The following is a 16,399-nucleotide window of genomic DNA, read 5'->3' as shown; positions in this document are numbered from 1 at the left end:
AGTCTTAATTCTGTGTCTGCCTTTGTACCTGAAAACATCTATAACTGTTTAAAAGTGCTATTTCAGTTTTTGAACCATTTTAGTGTGTATTTTTACACTATAATCCCTACATGCTGATTGTAATGTAGATTTATAAGTTTGCTCTTTTAACTGTCAGTTATGGACCAGATAACCTCTGACTATATATTATTTTTACTTACTATGTGTAATTTAATAATCTCTTACTCTTTTTCAGATTTTAAATAAGAGTAAAAGCCTTATTGTAAGAGTTCCTAAACAAAAAGCTTTTCTCAAGGTTCTGTATCATAACTCGTATTATATCTTTTAAATATTCTTTTGACAAGTGTAAACACTATTATGACCCAAAAAAATAATTTGATCTGAAAAAAGAAAATAAAACATCACACACATTATTAAATATATTTATATATTTACTCAGAAAAGTCCCTAACAAAGACATTTCCTCCTAAAAGTACTTTTAACAAAAAAAAACCGTAGTTGGTAGTTCACCTTTAAAACATCCAATATTATTTACGACAGTATTATGCTAGTCCTTAAATTGCCTGAATCTAAGAACTTCCTGCCCCAAAATCAGTATCAACTAACTGAGATTCCGACCAAGTACATTACATTTCCATAACAAATATTGAACGATAAAATTACAGTCCGACTTGCTCAGTAAGGAATCTCGGTTGTTAAACTGGTGATACAGTAGTGTACTTGAGTGAACTAAAAAAAAAAAATATGGGGAAAAACAAGGTCAAGTTAACCAATTAAGCGCTCTCCTTTGGTTTTTCCTCGGTGGTTTTGGGTTCGTCTTTCTTGGTGACTTCGGCTTTGCTCGCCTCGTCGAAGTTCTCCACTAGATCGGGCACGTCTTCCTCGTCTTCCGGCACGATCTTACTGATTCCTTGGGCACTGGCCACGGAACTGGCCAAACGTTTCAACTGGGAGATGCCCTCCGGCCCCAACTGGCTTAAGATTCCCGGAAGCATTTCGGTGATTTGTTTGTTCTCGCCGTGACCGGTGATCGCGAATGTGTTGGCGGCGAGCGACGCCTGCGTTTTCGGGTTGTTGAAGTGGATCACCGTGCCGTCATCTTTAATCATGTTCACCTGGAAGAATATATTGAAATTGCTTTATTTACATTGGTCCCTTTATAGCGATTAGCGATTTTTTGATGATGAATTTATGTCTAAAATAAGCAACCATCAACTTCAATTTTTTAAATGGAAACATCTATTTGTATTCCATTTTTGAATCCTGCATAGAATTTTAAGTATATTTTGTATACCATGTCTTATACCTAATACTAACATTATTAATAAATTTGCAACTGTATATTTGATTGTTGACACCTTGTCACCATTTAATCACTTGGAGACAGAATGCCATACTTTTTTTTTTAGAACTGTCAGTAAGTGTCGAGTGCAAGTTGCAATATATTAACTGAAAAACAAAGAATTGAAATTTTGATGATGGTAGGAACACAGGCCGAAGTTTGCGATCTGTTTAGCAATAAGTATCCGGAGAGGCGTATTACACGTTCGGTAGTAAGCAAAATTGAAAAAGAGTTAAGAGATTTTGGTCATGTTAGAGACAAATATGACTTGGACTGTCTCACGCTTCCATAAAACAGAAAATTAGATATTTTGCTTGATTTACAAGAAAATTCATATAAATCAACTCGACAAAAGTTGCTGCAGATTAGACGGTTAGTAAATCATGTGTTCTAAAATATTTGCGTAGGAACAAATGGCATCCATATAAAATTCATTTAATTCAGGGGCTTAATGAAAATGATCACATCCACAGAATAGAGTTTGGCAGAATAATGATGAATAAATGTAATGCAAACCCACAGTTTTTAAGTTGTTTTTTCCGACGAGGCAAGTTGTTTTTAAATGGTTCTGTAAATAGGCAAGATTTTCATTATTGGGCACCAGAAAATCCACACTGAAGTATGCAAAGTCACACGCAATTTCCCAAGAAGTTAAACTTATGGGCAGGAATTGTGGGTCCCTATTTTATTGAGGGCACACTTACCCCTGAAAAATATTTAGAGTTGCTTCAAAATCAGATAATACCTAGTTTAATTGCACTTTATCCAAATGGTAAAAACCCATTTATACCGGCAGATTCGATATGGTTCCAACAAGATGGCGCCCCCTTATACAATTGGTGAACAGTACGAGATTACCTTACCAATATTTGCCCAAATAGATGGACTGGAAAGGGGGGTTTTATTGAATGGCCAGCAAGGTCGCCAGATTTAACCATTGGATTTTTATCTATGGGGTTATCTAAAATCTAAAGTTTATTTTGATAAACCTGAGAGTTTAGAAGAATTAAAAAATTGAATTAGAGCTGAAATACAACAAATCCGGCCTCAAACAATAAATAAACAAGAATTTGAATATCAACTTGATTACTGTTCGGAAGTTAATGGTCAACAATTTATTTTAATTTTGTTGTTTTTTTTTTTTTTATAAACTGTTCCAAAAATTCATGGTTATTTATAAAAAATTTAGTTGCAAATTTCTTAATAAATATTGAGGATATAGGATGATATAGGATGTGGTACAAAATATACTTATAATTTTATAAAGAATTTAAAAATAAAATAAAAAATAAGTGCCTTTTTTTTTTGAACACACTCCTGAATTTTAAATGAATTTGTTCCAAGTTGGGGGTCCTCACTCTATAATTATTTTATCTATTTTTATTCTATTACCAAAAATTAATTAGTAGAACGGATTTCTACTTTAAAAGTGGGAGTGCTCACATTTCTCCATTTTTAATGTTTTTTATTTTTGGAAAAAATGCTGAATATCTCTTTTATGTGACTTGCTACCGTTGTATGATGAATTTCTAGGCTAAATGTGTTCACTGTTCTAAGTGATCTGACAGCAGCATGTATACTAAATGAAGTTCAAAATTCTGATGAATAGGTTTGATTCCTGAGAAGTTTTTAAATACCTGGTCATAAGTTTTACATCTAGCACTAAACATTTGGAAATTCAAAACATTGAATTTATTAGTGCATGTATTAGATACAAGCACATCCATGGGAATATTGAGCTTATAACACACATACTAACAAATAAAAAGTTATGTTGAACTCATTTATACACTACTAAGTCAGTGTTTTTCAAGGAATAATTTGATATATGAACCATTTTTGTGGGTCGAATACTTTTTAACCTAGGACTAGTTTTGTCTGCCAAATTCTAATGGTCACCAAATTGGGGTTTTTGGAATAAATTTTAATATTTGAATTTTTTGATCATTCTTGGACCATTTTTTCTAAACTTCTAAAATATTTGAGTTATTTTTGTAATTCTTTTACACTGTAATACAGGAGATTCTGTAGATGAATTCTATATCAAAAATTTGATTTTAGGTCAAGAAATAACTTAACTGGAACAATATTGGTCTCAAGGTAATTTTTTTCTTAAATTTTCTTGTTTTTTGAGGCCCACTGGAAGATATCCTGGGATACTTAAATCCAGTTTTTATTAAAGGAAGAAGTGTTTTCCAATGAATAATTTGATATATGAACCATTTTTGTGGGTCTAATACTTTCTGACCCAGAACCAGTTTTGTGTGTCAAATTCTAATGGACACACCAAATTGGGGTTTTTGGATTAAATTTTAATATTTGAATTTTTTGATCATTCTTGGACCATTTTTTCTATAACTTCTAAAATATTTGAGATATTTTTGTAATTCTTTTACACTGTAATACAGGAGATTCTTTAGATGAATTTTATATCAAAAATTAGATTTTAGGTCAAGAAATAGCTTAACTGGAACAATATTGGTCTCAAGGTAATTTTTTTCTTAATTTTTCTGGTTTTTTGAGAACCACTGGAAGATATTCTGAAATACTTAAATGCAGTTTTTATTAAAGAAAGAAGTGTTTTTCAAGGAATAATTTGATATATGAACCATTTTTGTGGGTCAAATACTTTTTAACCTAGGACCAGTTTTGTCTGCCAAATTCTAATGGTCACCAAATTGGGTTTTTGGAATAAATTTTAATATTTGAATTTTTTAATCATTCTTGGACCATTTTTTGGTCAATTTTCACAGATCAACCACTGTAAAATCCATGTTGTTGTGTAATCAGGACATTTCAAAATACAGTAGACGCTCGATAGTGTGAATATCGGATAGCGGAAACCCCGCATAACGCAAACAGCACTATTTTATGCATTGACCACCGTATACCGTGAACAAACGATCCCCCGTTAATGGAAACAAATGTAATTGGATCCATAGTTCGCCAGTAACGTAGGCGAAAGCAGCCGGTGCTTCCCCGATATGCTGTTTTTGGCGTTCTTCGAATCGATAGGCCCCGTGAATCTATTGTGTGTTAAGCAAGGCAGGTTGTTCATTTCATCATTTGTTTACGTTGTCTGTTAGTGTGGTTTTTTGAAGTTTAGTGATTTTTATTAGTGTGACTTAAATTGTGTTGGTGTTAGATCGTTTATAAATTAAACAAAATGTCGCTTAAAAAACCAAAGTGTTTAACCCTCTATGAAAAATCTATTGTAATTCAAGACTTAAATAGTGGACAAGGTGTTACATATTTAGCGAAAAAGTATGGTGTGGCAAAATCTACAATTTGCAAAATAAAAAAGAAAAAGGAACTGATTTCTAGTGCTGTTAGAAACACGTATGTTGGACCAGGTAAAAGACAAACCCTAAAGGGTTCCCAGTTACCAAGAATGGAAAAAAGACTGTACAAGTGGTTTCTTGACCAACGGAATAAACATTTAATGGTAAGTGGCGACATGATTAAAGAAAAAGCAAAATCCATTTATTCACAGCTCAATGAAAGGGATAAATCATTTACCGCTAGTGAGGGATGGTTACAAAGATTCAAAAAAAGATTTGGAATTTGTTTTTTAAAAATTTCTGGGGAAAAACTGTCATCTCAACCAGAGCTTGTAGACCCATTTAAAATGGCTCTAAAAAATAAAATAGCAGAGCTTGGAATCTCACTGGATCAAGTTTACCATGCTGATGAGGCATGACTTTACTGGAAATTATTACCAGAAAAAACATTTGTCTTGTCAAAAGAAAAAACAGCTCCTGGTAGAAAATTGGAGAAACAAAGAATAACATTTTGCCTTGCACTATTGCTACTGGGCTCCATAAAATTAAACCATTGGTGATTGGTAAAGCGGCAAAACCAAGATCATTTAAAAATTTCGAGTGTCCTGTTGACTACGAACATTCTAAATCAGCTTGGATGACTGCCACAATTTTTAAAACATGGTTTCATTATTCGTTTGTACCACAGGTAAGTTTTCCTTATCTATAGTTTTGTTTTATGATTAGTACAACCATATTAATTTTTTTGAAGGTTAAGAGGTTCTTAAAAAATAAAGGTCTGCCATTGAAAGCTCTACTTCTTCTGGATAATGCACCATAGCATCCAACCGAAGAAGAATTAAAAAGTGAAGATGGACAAATTATAACCATGTACCTGCCATCTAATGTCACCCCACTCATACAGCCTATGGATCAAAATGTTATTAGGCTAACAAAATTGTACTACAGAAAAGGTCTTCTATCATCCATAGTGGCCAACAATATGAATGTCATTGATGCCCTAAAAAATCTGACAATAAAAGATGCAGTGATCAATTTAATGTCTGCTTGGAATCATCTTGATTCTCAAATTATCAAAAAATGTTGCAAAAACATTTTAAATGTGGTGCCCTCTACACATGATGTAGATAGTGATGATGAAAATGTACCTCTTTCTCTCCTAAAACACCAATGGGACAGCACTGCTCAGAAACCCATATCTGAATCTCTTGGTCTTTTACATACATTGACACCTCAGGTAAATTTTGTCATTTTATATTTCAATATTATGTCTTAATTTAGATAACAATTTTTTTTAGGGAACTTTTGAAGATGAACTTCTGACCTTGTAGAGTGGAATCAGTGTGACAATAATTTTGCAGAGGACGACATTGAAGAATGTCAATTGGATGAAGCAGAAGTATTAAATGAGGTTGAGCAGGAACCCTCAAATAAAATTTCATTAGATAGGGCAATTAATGCCTTTAATATAGAGATTCTGTGGGCAGCAGAGGAAAATGAAATTGACATAAATGACCTTGTAGTCTTAAAAAAATTAAGAGAGAAAGCTGTGATGTTAAAAGTAAAACCACCTAAAAAACAAACAAAAATTTCAGACTTCTTTAAGAAAAACTAATTTCTTAAAGTTTGGTATCTTTTTTTTCTTTACAGTAAATAATATTTTTAAGTAAGAATATGAACTTTATGTTATGTTAATTACGTTTTGTTTCTGTTACTTTTGGTAATTATAAATGTTTAGTACACATAAAGTGTAACCTTCGTTAACATGAATAAATTGATAAAGTGAACAGCCTTTATTTTTTTGAGTTCACGGTATTGAGTGTCTACTATTTAAATTAACATTTTTAGATTCAAAAATACTTATCATTTATAAATTCTTAACAGAATCATTTTTGAGATATGGCATTTTGGTATAGGGAGGATTATACAATAATGCATTGCACCCATTAAATATTGTACAGAAGTGTATTTTGAAAACTAATAAGATAAGCCAAAACTTTACCCTACAGCAGTGTTACTCAAACTTTTTCGTGATGGAACCCTTTAAAAAAACCAAATTTTTAACGGAACCCTAAACTCTAAACTAAAAGCAAAAGCAGTTATATGTGAATTGTTTATTAATAATCAAAAAAAAAAAGATAGATACAGGTCCACTTTAATACATGCATTAATTAATTATGACTGCTGGCAGAGCCCTACCAGAGGTTTCGCCAAGCACACTTTGACTAATGCTGCCCTACAGAATATCTATTTATTGAACCGACATAAGAACTTTCTATATATCATGAATTTGTTCTTACATTCACAGCCATAATATTATAGCCACTTGGATTACTCCTATTTATTATAGTAACCTTATTATGAATTTAAAAGAGTTCAACAATATTATCTTCCTTATGTATCTTTCCGAGAACTACTGTATATAAAAACTCACCCATTTTCAAAATATGCAATTATAATTATATTTATGCTGATAATTTGGATCTTAATATAATTGAGTCCAAACTTTATGCTGTCCAGGCTTAGACCTTACTATATTTGTCCATAATGTAATGCATGTCAATAAGTCATATAGTATTAAATTTAATGTTACTATACAAGGCAATTAAATACAGATTTGTTTATCATAAATTTTGGTATTATTATTTCCCATATATCAATATCATAACCTTCAATGGTTGAGGTTTAACAGATTAACCTATACAGAAATTTTTCTGTGGCCGCCAGTCTTGATAAATGAGATGTTTAGCTCAAAAGTAATGTCATATACATATCACTAACTTTCAGTGGTGGAATTGAATTGATGATCTTTTAGAGGATATTAATACACCTGATGAAAAATGGGATCTGTATGAAAAGATGCCAATAAAAAAAATTAATAGTTGCTATATTGCTTACAAGATCCAGGAAAACCTCAAGGGAATACTGTTGTTTGTTACCAAGAGTCACACACCATTCAAATATGTGAAGCTTGCAATAATTATTAATAAACCATGAGATTTCAATGTATATAACCACAAATTTCAATGAACCTTTAGTCAAGGTTAGTGGGGACTTCAGTAATATGACTGGTGGTTTTGTAGTAGCACCCTTCTACAATAACTTACTAATTTGACTATATTTGGTAATATTTTACTGGTAGGAGTTGACCTGCCCCAAAAATGATTAAAAAAAAACTCACCTCCTCAATGCCAGGAATGGTGTTCACCGACAATTTCTTCAGGGAGGATTGTAACTTTTTGTCGTCTGTGGCCTGGGTGGAGTGGACAACCTTCTTCTTCCTCCTTGGGGTTCCTTTGCCGCCGATCCTCACTTGGGACTGTAATTTCTTCAGTTTGTCAGTGTTCATGGTCGAATCTACGGTTTGTACGTAAAACTGGAAAGATCAGTACACTGTCTCGCTAATTTACACCGGGTTTCGGTGTTTTTTTATTGTAAAATCGGCTTTTTTCGCAGGGGGTTTTGTACGGAGCACACGTGCTTGTCGCCCGGTGCAAACGAAAAGAAAATGGTGGACTTCCTTCAGAGGAAACGTGCATGCGCGACTTTAATGCGCCAAATTTAAACTTTTTTTATGGAAAAAGTGGTTTATATTAAACGCGGTTTTTATGTAATTTTATTAGACGCTAAGAATGTTTATGTTTGATTTTACTGTTTTCACAAAATTACACTTTTTAGACATTTAATATAAATGATTCAAATAATTCACTTCTTTTTAAAAAGAGACAAGAGTAACAATCCCCTATGACGTGATAAAAGAATTATTTTGACAACGTTCTCTTCTTCTTTGTTTGTTACGCGAGATTTCCACACTGGTCTTAAGTGCATAAAAGGGGGATAGTGATAGTGTTGCTACGTTTCAAAATTAAGAATAATTCATATGGTTTTTGCTTCACGTTCTTATAATTAATAAAAGGGGAACAACAGTTGACGTGAAGTCAATCCACGTCTACGAACTTATCAAGACATTCACAACATGGCGCTGACGTTGGTGTTGGTGTAAAGTCAGTGGGTTATGAAAGGTAAACTACTAAAATAATTTTGTTATAAAAATTAATTAATTAAAATTATAGACCAAGTATAGGCAACATTGCAAAATGATTTTTGCTTTACGCACCTTCAAGGTAAATAAAAAAAAATAAAGTAATAATATTGTCATGTGGATACACTAAGAAACTGTCAAATTATTTTTACTTTACATATGTTACATGCCCTAGTAAAATACATAAGAAACAGATAGATGGTGGACGTACAGTCAATTTTTTTTCTTTAAATGGTTAAATACATATTCTTGATGATTCTTAAAACACTAAAAATATTTCCAAGAGGCATTCTGTAATAAATTAGTGGTGCCATCTACATGAAAAATGGTAAGTTCGATTAGTCAAAGATCTTACTATTTAATAGAAGGAATCTGTAAAAAAATTATTTATGAAATATTTGATTATTTATGAAATTTACGTTAATATATATTCTTCATGGAAAAGGATTCTACAAGTCATCCCTTGAACCTATTCTACGACTTATATTATTATATACCTTTTCTCATAAATAATTAAATTAGAAATATGCCTTTAGCCTGGTCCTGTGGGTTGCCTATAGTAATACAAAATTCCCGGTGTCAATGTCAAATTGACATTTTTTTTTCCAGTGAAACTTTAGCCATTGCTGCTAACGCGGGACATTTGATTTTACATAATTACAAACCGAAATTTTCCTTAAATTCGCGACTCGCTGCCCGAAAAGACAATAGCATCGTATATTCGGCACCATGCCCCACGGAAATCGGTAGAAATTCAACCCGGTAGTGCGCGGAGTGTTGTGTAACCCGTCCCTTTCCGACCTAACCTCTGACAAATATAAATATCCGCGAAAAAACTGCTAAAATGTCTCTTTTAGCCCATTTGGGGCCCGCCGCTCAGTATCTGAGCAACCTGAAACAACTACTGCCCCAGAAAATATCGCTGTCAACCACTCAGAAGGTAGAAATTACATAATTTCATTTTGGCTTATTTGAGCCACCTTTTTGCCCCTTACAGGTTATAATAGTCTCGGTGGGGGCTAGCATAGTGGTTGTGGGAAGCCTTGCCAGGTATTTACGCAGGAAAAAACATACAATTAATCCTGCCAGGCTTAGGAGAAATAATATTGGGGGTAAGCGGTCAAGAGCTTCTACTGTACGCAGCCCCAATGGTAAGCACTTAGAAATCTTTGAAAATTAGTAAGACCTTATAGTTGTTGACTCTTTAAAACATTCTTTATTTATATGTTTGTATAGTAGATTAGTTACAAGTTAATTAGATTAAGTTAAATTATATATTAACACCTTATCGACCACAAACTTTCAGATTATTAAGACTTAAATACTCCCCAAAGTATGTTTACATAATTATTACTGATTTAATAATACTTCTTTCAGACATGGGTAGTATAGCGAGCTCCGGAAGAAGGAGCAATGCATACAGTAACATCTATGGAGAAAGATACACTAGACAAGGCTCAGCTATCGCTAGCACCAGGGCCAGCACTATAGAGAAAGCCTCAGTAGTGTCGAGTAGCTTAGCTAGTGGGTCTGTTACTATAGCTGCTACCGATGGAGGTGGAGACGATGGGGTGCTTACACCGCAACAGCTGGGAGTTATGGGTAAGATACAAACTTTTAATTAATCTTTATAGAAGAAATGTTTATGGGATTTACTGGGGTTAGGATAGAAGGAAGTTATTTAAGAAATTGTCCACATTTTTTAGAGTCTTCTTTTTCTGTTGTTTCCTTGTTTAAACTTCTTCTGTTTCTATGGTTCTGAAATGTCTTCTTGTACTTACTGGTGACCCAATTAATCTATATATAATACATCATAGTACATGAATCTATAAAAATTGATTATTATATTATATATGAATAAATGCTAATAATATCTCTCACATTTATATATTTTATTCCTTATTATATAACTTAGCCTATGTAGTTGTACTTCATACAAACAATACGTGAAAATGTTCTATATTCTTTCCATTATCGGATATAAAGTTGCATGGCGACAGACTTACCGGCGTCTAGCGCCGTCTCGGCGCCACTCCACGTCGCCGATGACCGCGTTATTATGTTTGATTTGTAAGAAAAGTTATCCAGGATTTTCGAGTCTGGAGTTTTTTAATATATAAGGTAGAGGTAAGGCTAGTCAGGTCTGGAATTTTCCTATAACGTTCTTTAAGGAAGTACATATTTAGGTGTTTAGCAGTGGTTATAAAAATGTTTGAATTAAAACAATAATTCACTATAGTTATTTTTATAGCTCTTTTATAGTCTTTTACAGAACATTTTGTATAAAAGAAATGATTCTAGGTTACAAATTTGGTTAACTAGAACAATTTTAGTCTTGTGGTAATTTTTTTCTTAAATGTTCTGGTTTTTTGAGGACTACTGGAAGATATTCTAAAATACTTAAATGCGGTTTTTATTAAAGGAAGAAGTGTTTTCCAAGGAATAATTTGATATACGAACCATTTTTGTGGGTCGAATACTTGCTGACCTAGGACCAGTTTTGCGTGTCAAATTCTAATGGTCACCAAATTTTTTGATCATTCTTGGATAATTTTTTCTATAACTTCTAAAATATTTGAGATATTTTTTGTAATTCTTTTACACTGTAATACAGGATATTTTGTAGATGAATTCTATATCAAAAATTAAATTTTAGGTCACAAAATAGCTTAACTGGAACAATATTGGTCTTGAGGTAATTTTTTTCTTAAATTTTCTGGTTTTTTGAGGACCACTGGAAGATATTCTAAGATACGTAAATGCAGTTTTTATTAAAGAAAGAAGTGTTTTCCAAGGAATAATTTGATATACGAACCATTTTTGTGGATCTAATACTTTCTAACCCAAAACCAGTTTTGCGTGTCAAATTCTAATGGTCACCAAATTGTGGTTTTTAGAATAAATTTCAATATTTGAATTTTTTGATCATTCTTGGACCATTTTTTCTATAACTTCTAAAATATTTGAGATATTTTTGTAATTCTTTTACATTGTAATACAGGAGATTCAGTAGATGAATTCTATATCAAAAATTTGATTTTAGGTCAAGAAATAGCTTAACTGGAACAATATTGGTCTCGAGGTAATTTTTTTCTTAAATTTTCTGGTTTTTTGAGGACCACTGGAAGATATTCTGAGATACTTAAATGCAGTTTTTATTAAAAGAATAAGTGTTTTCCAAGGAATAATTTGATATATAAATCATTTTTGTGGGTCTAATACTTTCTAACCCAGAACCAGTTATGCGCGTCAAATTCTAATGGTCACCAAATTGGGGTTTTTGGAATAAATTTTAATATATGAATTTTTTGATCATTCTTGGACCATTTTTTCTATAACTTCTAAAATATTTGAGATATTTTTGTAATTCTTTTACACTGTAATTCAGGAGATTCTGTAGATGAATTCTATATCAAAAATTAGATTTTAGGTCAAGAAATAGCTTAACTGGAACAATATTGGTCTTGAGGTAATTTTTTTCCTAAATTTTCTGATTTGTGTAGGACCTCTGAAAAGCTTTTTGAGATACTCAAATATACTCTTTTCGGAAAGGACAATGTGTTTCCCAAGGAATAATTGAATATATGAACCATTTTTATGGGACCAATACTTTCTGAGCTAGAACCAGTTTTGATTGCCAATGTTTAAAAATGACTCAAAAAATTTGAATTTTTTGATCATTCTTTGACATTGTTCCCTATAACTTTCAAACTATCTAAGATATTTTTGCAATTCCTATAAACCATAATACAGAGCATCCTATAGATGAATTCTATATACAAATTTATATTTTAGACCAAAAGTTTAATTAGAACAAAAAAAGCTTAATTAGAACAATTTTGGTATAAAGGTAATATTTTTCTTACATTTTTTTGTTGTTTGAATACCACTGAAAAACTTGCTGAGAAATTCAAATGCAGTTTTTACAGAAAGAAAATCTCCTTGCCAAGGAATAATTTCATATATGAACCATTTTTGTGAGTCTAATACTTTTTGAATTACAACCAGTTTTATCTGCCAAAATCCACTGTTTAAATATTTTAATGTTTTGATTATTCTTGGACATTTTTCTTTATAACTTCCAAACTGTTTAAGATATTTTTATAATTCTTTTAGACTAAAATTCAAAACATTCTCTAAATGAATTCTATATAATAATATAGACTCTAGATGAAAAATTAGCTTTACTGACGCACTTTTGGTCTTAAGGTCATTTTTTTCTTAAATGTCTTGGTTGTTTGATTATTATTGGAGAAATTTCTAAGATATTTATATGCAGTTTTTATTAAAAGAAGAAGTGTTTTCCAAGGAATAATTTGATATATGAACCACTTTTGTGGGTATAATACTTTTTGAGTTATAACCAGTTTTACCTACCAAGACCCACTGTTTAAATATTTGATTTTTTTATAATTCTTAGACATTTCCCTCAGTTTCCCAAAGCTTTTTGAGATTGTAGGAGTTTTCAGCAAACGACTCCTTGTGAAATATTGTATTTGTACAAATTTTAATAATCTTGACATTATCTATATTTATTAATAATGTTACAAGTCCAGTAGTTATCCAGGGCATATTATACATCTCACTTTTGATTTAATTCTTTGGCTTGTTAAATAATTTTGTATATATTTCTCAAGATCTGATAGAAATTTTACTGAAATTTGATTAGGTTAGTCCATGCTAAAACATTTTGCCATTTCTCTCTTTCCAATGCTGTAATTAGTTTTCTTTAAATTTATAATGATTTTCTTTATTAAGGTCTACAATTCTAGATTAATTATGGGACCAGGATCTGACATGCTACTCTTTAATATGACTGAATTTCTGTTATTCATAAGGTTTCTATTATTTATTTTTAAAGCCAGATCAGTCAGTAAGTCATTTATAAGATTTTTGTATATAAAAGTACTTCACTAAGAGAAAATGGGTTTCTTAAAGAATAATTTGATGTATGAACATGTTTTTGTGGGATCAATACTTTCTCAGCTAGAGCCACTTTTGCCTGCCAAGACCTATTTGGCATATTTTAAAAAATATATTATTAACTATTTCAATAACCTAACACTATCAATATTAAGTAGAAAGCAAAAATAAAAGAAAATATAAAAGTATAAATATTATTAACAGTATATCTTGTGAACTAAGTCAACTATTGTGATTACGTCTATTTTTGTATTCTATAGTTATTGTTTTGATTATTTTTCATGTTTTCTAGAGTCTATTTTAGATTTGTTGAGAGTAATACTCATTGTTACTTTTATTAAAGCACACAGTAGACTTTCTGTCTTTAGGCTTGTATTATCTCAGTTTATAACCGTTATTTCTTTTAATTTTTTTAATTTATTCAATATTATGGGTAAATGGTTTTTATCACACCACTCTGGATTTTTTAAGGTTGTTTTTTTGTCAATTTCATAACTTAAATCACATGATTGCAAGATATTCCACTAATTCTTTATCATTTCAAGTATTTCCTTAATATCACCCAAAAATATATTGAATTATTTAATTTGTGTGTTTTTGGAATTAATTCAAGCTATTTAAGATTTTATTTTTGTAATAGTTTTACGCTATGATAGAGAATATTCTACAGACCAATTCTATATAAAAAAATTGTTCCTAAGTTACAAAGTGGCTAAACTAGAACAATTTTTGCTACAATTTATCTTTTTTTTTTGAAATTATGTCATTTATGCCTTACACATTAAAACTTTATTGACTCTAAGCAGTACAGGATGCCCATTTTTCCTATTAACTCATCAGGTCTAAAAATATCTAATTTACTAAATTGGAAAATTGACTATTTTATGGACTACCGTAACGGTGACATTTTGCATGGGGGCTTTGCAATCATTTTTTTAATAGGAAAAATATTGCAATTTTTTAATTCGGTCGTTATGTCGTATATATGGGTCAGAGAAGGAGGGAAATAATAAGAACAAAAAAGTATTTATTTTTCAAAAATTATGCAGACTGTATTGTGTTTACAAAAGGGAGAAAATTAGGACCTTTAAAAAAATTGACACTACACTACACCTCAAATATTTGATGAAATTCTTCTGAAAAATCACTGTTTTTCGTTCATATTATTTAATTTAATAACGCTGTTTTTATACATATGTATGTATAAAATTATATCAGATTTAAATAAATAGTGTTATTAAATTAAATATTGAATATATATTTTCTGCAAAAACATTGTTTTTTATCAAAACAACCCTTGACCCCCCACCCGCCCCACATTACTTACCAGTAAAAATTTATTTTGAAAAAACACTGTTTTTCGTCTATAATATCCAATCTAATGTCACTTTTTTTGTATTAAATATTTATTAATATCCATATATATAATTATATCAAATTTAAATAAACAAACTGTGTTTATTAATGTTATATTAACGACGAGAGCAGTTGTTATTCATGCATATTATTTTGGAAAACAATGATTTTTGAAAACGATTTCTTACTGGTAGGCTGTGTGGGGTGGGTGGGGGGCTAAGGGTAGGGTTAATGAAAAACATTTTTTTTTGCAGAAAATAATTGCCTGAGAAAAAAATGCTTTTTAAGAAAATTATAGATGATAAAAAATTAAAATAGTTTACTATTTTTTATCATATTTTAAAGTTTTGCATCGATGTCACCAAAAAAAAATCTCCATATAAAACTTTTTATTTAGCTGTTCTTGGAATTAATTTAAATATTTGATTTTTTTAAAATTTTTCTTGGACATTTTTCCTTATCACTTAGTTATTTAAAATATTTTTCAAACTCTTTTAGACTATAATACAGAACATTGTACAGACCAATTCTATGAACACTTTATGGACTCTAAGCAGTACAGGATGCCCATTTTTCCTATTAATTCAGGTCTAAATATACATATCTAATTTACTAAATAGGAAAATTGACTATTTTATGGACTACCGTTATGTCGTATACAGGGTGTTTACTATAAAAACCGCCAAACTTTAAGAGGTGATTATACAAATCATTTGCAAAAAGTCGTAGGTATAACATTTTTTCGAAAAGTTGTTAGGTCTTCCGGTATTCAACATTTTTTGGTTTTATCAAATTTCTTTCTTGTTTTTTTTTTCATATAAACAAGAATATCTCCATTATTCTTACCACCACATAAAATTTAGATATACCATCCGAAAGAGAATTAAATTTGCTATAAGATGGGTATAGTTAAGTTTTTGAGTAATTTTTTAAACCGGGCGGTATCAGAAGTTAAATGTTGTAACGGTTAATTTTTGCTTAAACTATTATATATATTAATCTAATTCTTTAAAAACAAAGTTTCTTAACTATTTAATCAATTTCAAAAAAACTCCTACAGAGATTTAATTCATTTAATTTGCTAATTTTGTAGCTGTTAATCCACAAAGGCACGCAAAAATTACTAAAGCGTTAAATTGCCACAAAACAGCGATTTTAGTCTGTACTAGTACCACAAAAGTGGATGCTCGGCGGTTTACTGTGAGCGAAAAACCCAAAAAAAAAAACGAAGAACGCGTACAAAGAATGCCTTTGGATTCTATGGATTCTTTTCAAACGAATATTATTTATACAGGATGGCTGTGAATTAAATAGTTATATACAGTTCGATAATTTTTAATTGTTTGATTAAATAGTTATCAAACTGTATATTATTTATTAATTATTTATTATTTATTAATTCTGTTGCTTTCCCATTGCTGAATTCTGAATTCTGAAAGTGAAAAAAAAAGAATA

At 30.8% G+C, this 16,399-nt stretch overlaps 2 protein-coding genes across 2 annotated transcripts in view; one reads left to right on the top strand and one right to left on the bottom strand.

The window, feature by feature from the left end:
* Positions 1 to 408: 408 nt before the first annotated feature.
* Positions 409 to 8,276, bottom strand: LOC126740183 (transcription factor BTF3 homolog 4). Its single transcript, XM_050446114.1, has 2 exons — positions 7,805 to 8,276; positions 409 to 1,115 (listed from the first exon to the last, which is right to left on the bottom strand). Exons 1-2 carry the CDS (start codon positions 7,970 to 7,972, stop codon positions 774 to 776), a joined length of 510 nt encoding a protein of 169 aa, XP_050302071.1. The 5' UTR covers positions 7,973 to 8,276; the 3' UTR covers positions 409 to 773.
* Positions 8,277 to 9,258: 982 nt separating this feature from the next.
* The window catches only part of LOC126740194 (mitoguardin), a 124,472-nt gene continuing 117,331 nt past the window's right edge, over positions 9,259 to 16,399 (top strand). The window contains exons 1-3 of the mRNA XM_050446124.1: positions 9,259 to 9,605; positions 9,663 to 9,816; positions 10,043 to 10,267. Coding sequence (XP_050302081.1) covers positions 9,510 to 9,605; positions 9,663 to 9,816; positions 10,043 to 10,267 — 475 coding nt within the window. The 5' untranslated portion in view covers positions 9,259 to 9,509. The remainder of the gene's footprint in view (positions 9,606 to 9,662; positions 9,817 to 10,042; positions 10,268 to 16,399) is intronic.

The sequence above is a fragment of the Anthonomus grandis genome, chromosome 9 (genome assembly GCF_022605725.1).
Source record: "Anthonomus grandis grandis chromosome 9, icAntGran1.3, whole genome shotgun sequence".
Lineage (NCBI taxonomy): Eukaryota > Metazoa > Arthropoda > Insecta > Coleoptera > Curculionidae > Anthonomus > Anthonomus grandis.
Note: the sequence above shows the minus strand (reverse complement) of the source record. Positions and strands in the feature narration are given on the sequence as shown.

Coding starts and splice junctions, on each gene's coding strand:
- LOC126740183 (XM_050446114.1), bottom strand. CDS start 7,972: ATGAACACTGACAAACTGAAGAAATTACAGTCCCAAGTGAGGATCGGC. Junction 1,116..7,804: donor CCATTCCTGGCATTGAGGAG/GTGAGTTTTTTT, acceptor ATATTCTTCCAG/GTGAACATGATTAAAGATGA.